This window comes from Stegastes partitus, unplaced genomic scaffold, assembly GCF_000690725.1.
Source record: "Stegastes partitus isolate 25-593 unplaced genomic scaffold, Stegastes_partitus-1.0.2 Scaffold2326, whole genome shotgun sequence".
NCBI lineage: Eukaryota > Metazoa > Chordata > Actinopteri > Pomacentridae > Stegastes > Stegastes partitus.
Window position 1 is genome coordinate 49516 of NW_007580057.1, and position 9409 is coordinate 58924.

General features: G+C 39.7%; 1 protein-coding gene across 1 annotated transcript in view; it reads left to right on the forward strand.

Annotated features, from left to right (window-relative positions):
* The first annotated feature begins 2479 nt into the window (after positions 1-2479).
* mydgf (myeloid-derived growth factor) overlaps positions 2480-9409 on the forward strand; it is an 11253-nt gene continuing 4323 nt past the window's right edge. The window contains exons 1-4 of the mRNA XM_008304802.1: positions 2480-2702; positions 5365-5415; positions 5501-5562; positions 6664-6745. Of these exons, the coding sequence (XP_008303024.1) occupies positions 2544-2702; positions 5365-5415; positions 5501-5562; positions 6664-6745 (354 nt within the window). The 5' untranslated portion in view covers positions 2480-2543. The remainder of the gene's footprint in view (positions 2703-5364; positions 5416-5500; positions 5563-6663; positions 6746-9409) is intronic.

Genomic DNA, 9409 nt, shown 5'->3' on the forward strand with positions numbered 1-9409 from the left:
ATAGACCAGCCGTTCTGGTGCTTTTCCTCCTGGAGCCGCTGTGCAAATATGAAAACACTCGACAGGCCGCCTGCTGCTATTAATCCTGTTATTGTGTTATTTCTGGGCTGGAGGTGGACTCGAGCGTCCGGACGGGGAGGCGGAGGGTCAGAACCCTGCAAGTATGTTTGGGCTGAATGTTGCCGTAAAGGCTCGTGTTGTTTTACGGGTTTTACACATGAGCGTCAGACAATGTTGGTCCTCTGGTTCCAAACGTGTTCGTCACGGAGACGAACGGTTTCTGGGTCCGCAGACGTAAAAACCCACAAACATGCAGACGGCTGGTGTGAAAAACCAAAGAATGTACATGTACAGCATTTATCATTGAGAAACACTGGGAGGAAAAAAAGAAGCATGTTTTCTGACAGGTTTTAAGTGTAATTCTTTTTTAAACCATTTCATGTTATTTTACAATTTTTTCTTGTTTTATTAAGTTACAGATAATAACTAGTGAAAATCACAGAAAAAATATTTTAACTCTAAAAAAAAAAAAAAAGGCAAAAACTAGAAATAGTGTCCACATTTGAAAACAATAAAATAAAATAAAATAAAATTTAAAAGTATTAAAAAAATTATTTTACAATATTTGGCCATTAAATTGCAGTATTTTTTTTAAAGACTGTAAGTAAATCAGCCAAAACAAAGTTATTTTACAGATATTCGCTGATATTTAAAATCCTAAATATGTATATGAAACTGAAAAATTGCAAATACTACTTTATTTACTCATTTTTACAGATTTTTCCTATTTTTCTAAATTATGAGTAATAACTCAGAAAATTGCTGAAAGTAAAAATAAACTTATTGACTGTATAATTTTTTTTTTAAGTTTAAAATCAAAAAACGGACTGAAGCTGTAAATAATGTCCCCATCAGAAATTTGTGTTTTTACAATAATTTGTTCCTTAACATCATCTGACTGTAAAAACAAAGAAGAAGAAGAAGAAAATGTACATATATATGTTTTTGCTGTATTTAAATCAGCAACATTGTTGTTATTTTTCTGATATTTGCTGGAATTTTAAATAAAACTGATGTGTGAAGGTTTGAAAAATAGTAAATCAACTGTAGTTTTACAGATTTGACCTGTTTTGTTAAATCACAGACAATATCTAGTAAAATCACAGAAGTCCAGAGAAAGAAGACGAAAATCCTCCTGGTGGTTTATGGCTCCTGCAGTAACGTCGTCTCTGAATTGAGCTGCTAAACGTTTCTACAGGAACCCACAAAGCAAACCGGGTTCCTTTAATATTCTCGGAGGTTCTTCTGATTCTAAGACAGATTTTAAACGATTCATATTTTGTGCAACATCCTCACTTCTGCCAGCTGTGATTATCAGTGAGCAGAAGATGTGAACAGACTCTGAGGAGGAAACACAAGCGTCTCTCCATTTTTCTGCCATGTGAAGGATGTTAAAACATTCAGCGAGGAACAAGTGAGCGAGGCGAGATCTTGTAATGAGACGTCAGTGGCATGTTAACGCTCCTCATAAATCTGGGAGGACGAGACGCGACCTCTGACCTTTACACCTGAACATGACATCCTTCAGCAAACAGCCTGGTCTGCAGCCAGCAGTCAGACAGACACCCAGACAAAACCAAACAGAGGTGTGTGTGTGTGTGTGTGTGTGTGTGTGTGTGTGTGTGTGTGTCACTGCACTCTGAGTAATGAATCCACAAAATAACGGAAAGATTCCTGACAGCTCGTTACCGCGGCTCATCACTGGAGCTAAATTAGACGTCTGCAGCAGAGGAAGCTGCTGCTTCAGGACCCCATGTCTAGGATCCTTGTTTATCTTGACAGTGAAACCAGCGCTAAAGGCTTGTTCCACCCAAAATACTACTTAATGTTGAATTACTCTTGGTTTTCAGGGTTTATTACACCCTAAACAGTGCTTTCAGTCCAGGTATTTAAGGTTTAAAAGGTTATATCTTCTAAAAATATTACTTTATGCCCAAGTACTCATAGTTTTATACGTTTACTGCCTACAAAATACTCCTTTTTGTTCAAGTAGTTATAGTTTTAAAGGTTTATCACACCTAAAATGCTTTCTGTTCAAGTACTTTAGTATTTTTGAAAGTACATTTCTCTGAAAATAATAATTTATGTCCAGGTGTTTATGGTTTAACATGTTTATTTCTCCCATAATCTTCCTTTATATCTGAGTACTTAAAATTGTGAAGGTTTATTCTACCCCAAATACTACTTTTTGTTCAACTAAATATTTTTTTCAAAGGATCATTTCTCCCAAAATGGTATGTAACTCATATTTTGTGTCTGTGGACTACAAAAGTTTGCTATAAATCCTGGAATATCGCGAAGCAAATAAACTGTGACTGAGTTTCTGGACTCTACAAATATCACATACATTTAACAATATTGGTGTAGTTCTCTAAGTGACCTGTGGGGGCAGCAACACACCTCTGCTGCGTCCAGTCTGCTGCAAATCTCAGCAGCAGCAGAAGAAGAAGAAAAACACCACCAGCAGCAGACAGCAGGAAGAGATGGCTAACAATAACTTCTGTGTGGGGAATTTGGCGTTTCTGCTTGTATCCGTGCTGATTTCAGCATGTGTCCCGGCTCATGCGTCTTCTGAACGGACGAAAACGGTGGAATTCAACGTTAAACCGGGAGGAGTGGTGCACAGCTTCACTGAGGGGATTGTAAGTAGCTGAAGGAGGCGAATTCACCCTGTGTGTTTTATTGTAACGAGCTTTATTGTTGTTGTTTCGTCAGTAATTAACAGAATATTAACTAGATTTAACATACATGAAGTGCTACCGGTGTGTTTCGATTGTTAAAACGTGTAAAATCAGGTGTTTTGAGCAATTCAAGGGAAAAACTACAAATCCCGCCTGTCAGCTGTGGTTGCACTGTGATGACGTCGCGGCCTGTGAGAGGGTGACACGTCGCTGCTGAGCGCCACAACGGCTCCTCTGATTGGAGGAGACCGAGCTGCTGTTTGTGTGTTTAAAAAAACAAGTTTAATATTGATTTAAGGGTCGATTTGTGTCAATTCAGACAGAAATCACGGGATGTTGTTGCTGCACTCTTAGACTTTTTCAATTTTTATGCAAAACTAATAAAAAATTTTGGATGAGTTTGGAGAATTTAAATATTTTTTCATACCTGTATACTTCTCTCTCATTTTTTAAAAGCATTTTAAAAGCTATTTTATTGTTCAACATCTCCAAATATTTACCTCCCACAGTTATGACATTTGGTTAGGACACAGACAAAATTGTTTCCAGCAGATATAAATTATTAAATGGCTCCAGCAGGGTCCACATTATTTATTATTGGTCCGTTAAAATGGAAAAAAGTGAAATATTTTTAAATGTGAATGGTCCTATGGCCCCAGAAAGTTCATGTAGGTGTACAGATGTATATATATATATATATATTTCCAGCTAAAAATACAGCTTTTGGTCGATATTTCACCAACTTCCGAGGCCTCTAATATGAGTAGAATTCAACGTATAATAAATCTGGTAAGACTCCAGTTTTTTGTGATTTTAACACGACAAAGCGTTGCTGTGAACTCACTGGTAGGAGCACAGAAACTGGTGTACACAGGGCTTTATATGTTGTCATCATATGTGCAGCGTTACACGGTACTTCCATGTTGTCTTTATGATGAAAATTACAAACATATTAAGCTTTTTTTTGCTTCACTGAATGTTCCCATATATGCACTTTTTTTAAATTCCAACATCTGAAAACATGGGAAATTTGTTAAAAGTCAGCCAAAAAATATTTTACAGAACTTAGTTTTATTCCTGAAGTAAACTCTGAACACAATGTGAGACGGTAGAGCAACACCGCCATTTAAACATTGAAGATCAGTGTTATAAACTTATTCGTTTGCACCTGTTAATTTGTGCATTAATGAATTAATCATTAGTCACATTGGTCACAAAATAATACACTTAAAAATTAAAGTAGAACTCGCTCACAGAGGATCCAGGGAATTGATGGGTTTGTTTGGTTTTTGTGTATACTTTTGTCTGAACTTTGGATAATCTCCATAATTGATCACATTACAGGGTTAATATTTATTAAAGTCAGGTAAAACTGCATGTTCTATCATGTTTGTTGGGTTTTAACTTTAATATTTAAACTCATTAATTTGTAACGAGAATCTTGTTTTTCTCCTGGCTGCTGCTAAACTTAACAGAACTAGTTCATAAAACAGGTTAGGTGAGAGATTTTCTTTCCCTGCAGACATTCTTGGGATATTTTTGCTTTGTCACAGCAGGAAATACTCACCACAGGCCCCACTAATAATACTGGTGTTTCTGCCAACGTGGTAGAAAACCATCACGATATTACTGGTAATTTATCCCAATTAGAACGACAGCTGACACTTATTATAATTGCTGATTTTCTGGATTAATAGTTCAGTTGTTTAGTCTATAAAAAGTCAGAAAATAATTAAAAATGTTGATTAAAAATGTCTCGTTTTGTCCGCAACCCAAAAATATTCAGTTATAAAGAAAGAAACCAAAAAGTATTCACATTTAAGAAGCTGCAATCAGTTGTTTTCCATAAAATATTTCTCAAATGGATTTATCGGTTGTCTAAATAGTTGGTAATTAATTTAATAGTTGACAAATAATTGATTTATTGATGCAGCTCTAATCCCAAAATGGCCAAAAAAATCCTATAAAATAATTAAAATGATGTTCAAAGTTTCACAGTTATGCAAAACAAGAGACTGAATGATTTATAGGTGAAGGTAAATTTCTAATGACGTGTTTCTCAAATCAACACTTTGGACATCAGATCATCGCCTTGTGATTATAATAAAGAAACAACAACAGATTTATGGTCCAGCTCTTGCTTCTTCATTCACAAACCAACAGACAGAAATGCTGAAAAATCTAAAATCCTTCTTCGGTCATTTATTAAACCCATAAAAAACTCATCTCTGTGTGTCAACACCACATATTTACAAGTTTTTTCCATTAAAATAATGCAGTGAAAGCCTCAGATGTGAGTCTCGCTGCAGTTTCAAGGTGGAAACGTTCAGACGTGACGTGTTCTGACTACTTTGTCTTCTAGCAAATAAAAGAATCCATCATATCAACATGTTAACAGGGTATATTTACACCAGTGGGGCCCGTTGATTGTTTAAAGTGACTTAAAACACTGAAACCAACACTGACTGCTGATGGCGAACCAGTAGCTGGCGTCCCACCGGCCTGTTTGACAGAATTCATTAGCAGATGAATGAAAACCGGTAATTAGCAGCTCGTCAGAGTCGCTCACAGATCAATACCGAAGCTCTTTATTCTGCTCTAACTCTGTGCTCCGTCTCTGCAGGAGGACCATGAATGTACGTTCACTTACGCGTCACAGGGAGGAACCAACGAGGTGAGTGAACGTCTCCGCTGATGGAAACGTTAAGTAAAGATGAACGCTGCAGCTCTAACGTTGTGCTAACGTTGTGTTTCTGCAGCAATGGCTGATGAGCGTCGGGATAAGCGAGGACGACAGACTGTTCTCCTGCTCCGTGTGGAGGTACGCACACGCACATAGACACACAAAGACACACAGACACACACACACACACACACAGACACACACGTAGACAACCACACATGCAGAGAGACACACATTGACTGACACACATACAGAGACACAGACACACACTGACACACGTGCAGATGCATGGACTTACATAGACATGCTGACACACAATGACACACACCCACACACACTGACTTACATAGACACACACGTAGACATGCAGAAACACCGACACACACACACACAGAAACATACAATGACACACATGGATATGTACAGACAGACACACACACACAATGACACAAAGAAACACAGATATACAGACAACATAGACATGCAGAAACACAGACACACACACATACACACGCATACACACACACACACACACAGACTTACACAGACACACACATAGACATGCAGAAACACAGACACATGCATGAACACAAACAGACACACTGACACATGAACACATACGCACACACACACACACGCATGCACACTGGCACACATGAATATAAACAGACACACACATGGACATGCAGAAACACAGACACATGCATGAACACAAACAGACACACTGACACATTAACACACGCACACACACGCATGCACACTGACACACATGAATACAAACAGACACACACACAGATACATACAAAGACACACGGGTTCGTACGTACAGACAGACACACACACACATGAACACACACGAACACAAACACACACACACAGAAACACTCATGAACACACAAACACACACACATAAACACAAACTGACACACACACATGGGCACAGACAAATAAACACACAAAGAAACATCCATACATAGACGTACAAAGATACACACACACACAAAGACAGACATTCACACACACACACATGCCGACCACAAAGACACACAAACACACATGCAGACACACAAAGATACACACACACAGCTACACACAGATATGTTTGTGGTCCTCTTATTGATTATTGATTGTAGTTAAAGATAAAACATGACGTCGTGTTTTAAACAAACTCTTGTACGACTTAAGCCGATGACTAACGACTACCTGTTGCTAACGAGCGTTGCCTCTGACTCGCTGCAGGCCTCAGGGGAAGTCCTACCTGTTCTTCACTCAGTTCAAAGCCGAGCTGACGGGAACCAAGATCGAATACGCCAACGCATACGTAAGTATGGAGCGAGTCCATTACTCTGGCTTTCAGCCGTAACGCCTGCATGAGCCGCTCTCTGACTTGTCAGCTGATCGGACCTCTAACGGGGCCGGCCGGCCGGCAGCTGAATGCTAAGTCGGAGTAATGGATGCGTTTTTTTTCTGCTGCTGAGTTTTATGTAATAAAATCAATAATGGCACGCAGCCATCCGATGCAGGACTTAAGGTAGCTGCCTTCAACGCGGCTTGATCGAAGTGGACTTTTTACATTTTTTCTTTGATTCTCGTCCTAATTAGAGAAAGTTGTCGAGGCTCAAACTTAAAAACTCTCCGTGCAGGTTTCTCCCATTAAAGCAACCCAGTAAATACAACAGGAGAGGAGAACCTGCGCCGTCCCACTGCTCACATTTATAATGTGTTGGACGGCGCGGCGTAGTTTTAATACTGTCGGTGCAGCAAATCTCCAAACCTCTGCGGCCTTGCTGTCAAAATCAAATGTATTTTTTAAGCACATTTAGAAACAGCAGGAGTTGAACCAAAGTGCTGTATAATTAAAACAGCAGACCGTAAAACACGATGACTAACAGACAGAGCCGTATAAAAGGACGGCGTAATAATGATAAACGATACAACACAATGAGAGACGGAGTCGGCGTGTCGAGCTCCATTTAAATCGAGTGCCGGCGTGAAGAGGTGGGTGTTAATCTCATCCGCCGCACTTTGCTCTCCAACTTTTACATATTTATCAAGTTTTAAAACGTCCTGTCGTTCCTTTTGTTTCCAGGATGTCTTTTCATTGTTTGAAACTGCAGTATAATGACAGTGAAGCGTCTAGTTCTCAGCTGAACGTTCCTAGAGCCTGAACGGTTCCTGAATGAGAAGCTGAGCTGTTCCAGAGATTAGAAGGAGGCTCTAAAGGTGAGCCTGGATCTCAGAACATCCAGGAGCGTCTGGTTGGTCGACCTCAGCGCTCCAAGATGCAAGAATTCAGAGGCGCAAACCCATTTAAAACCTTTAAAGTGATCGCACCAAGGAGCTACAACATTAAAACCACCTGCCAGAAGAGCTCTGACTGGTCGAGGCCTGAACACGAGGCCTCCTGGGGGCATTTAGATGTTGGTAGTGGAGCCTCTTGGTCCTGTGGGGCCTCCGTTGATTGGTTCTGTTCATTCAGTGGACGTATAATCAGGCCTCGGGCTCTTTGCTGTGTTCCTTGAGCCGTTACTGAGCTTTTTTATCCCATCCTCGGTGGTTTATTGTGTTTCTGTCGTTAAAGTTCTGTCTGTTGCGCTGATAGAAGTCAGTTTGTAAAAGACGAATCTCATATTTCACAGATGTTATGAAAGTTAGACACTGAGCAGCAATCTTTTTAATACCTTTCAGTGTGTTTGTTCCTCTCTGACGTACGTGGGTCATAGAACAGATGTGCAAAAAGTTCCTTTATCTTACATCATAGTGAGTAAAAAACAGTAACATGCAGAACAGTGTGATTCACCCATCAGTGGTTTTAATGTTGTGGCCGTCGGTGGATTTTAAATCGTCCTCGCCAGACTTTGCTGCCTAAAGACGAACCGTACTTCCTGCTTCACCGTTTCAGTCCGCCTGTTTTGTCAGCGTCCAGACGAAGGCGTTCCTGAACCCAAAGCGATCTTAAAAATTTCTGCACAACGGCAGAAAATCAGGAGAAAACACACACCGGTGATGAATGTTTTTTGTGCGGCTTGCAACTAATAAAGCTTCCACTTATGCACCAGCAGCGCGGCAACACATTTATCAAGCTCAGGGATAAAATTTAACTGTTTTTTTTAATATCCTGCAGCTTCTTGTGTTTTGTTCTTGACCGCAGCTGGTTTAAGACGGAAACAGTTCATGTCCTCAATATGCATGTAAAGTTTTTTCTTTAGTGAGTTCATGATGTTTAGACTTTTTCAAGAAGCTTCCTCAAGAATCAGTCAGTTTTCCTCAAATTTTACATTAATAACTGAAGTGTTTCGCCTCCTGACGTTCTTACGTTTTCATGTTTTGTCTGATTAATTGTCCAAAACCTAAAGATTTAGTTTACAATCATAAAAAAAAGATGTTTCTTGCAGTGCTGCTGAAAGGTGACACCTGTGACTGGTGCTGATATTGAGCTATTTTGCATATTAAAGCCCCTTTCATAGCTCCTTTCTGTTAATCCGACAGCATCTGAATGAACATCCTGCTCAATTTACTGTTAAAAAAGAAATGCGATGGAAAACGTACCGGGTCAGACGCTTCCCTTCACGTCTGAACTCCACTCAGCGGGTTGGCTCACAGGCGATGGTGCTCGATGGAACCTGAAGTGATTTGGAAAAGACTTTTTCATTTTTTCCACATTTCAGCACCGACGTTGGCTCGCTTTGCTCTGCGGTTTCACATCCATCTCCAAATGAAATGTCCGTAATAATACGACTTTACTGCAACTGTGAACGGCGAGATTAATGATGCTCACGAAAAATTAATGCAGTCCGTTCCACTAGACAATAAGAGGAGCTGTCGAGGAGTTTTTCCTCTGAGTTTATTCAACAGCTGCAGGATCCGTATGAGTCAGAACGTTGTGCACATGTGGAGCAACGGCATCAGTAACTTCATTTATTATTTACATTAAGTAAACATCTAGAGAGAATTTTCAGTGTTTCAGAAATCATAAACTCTGCTG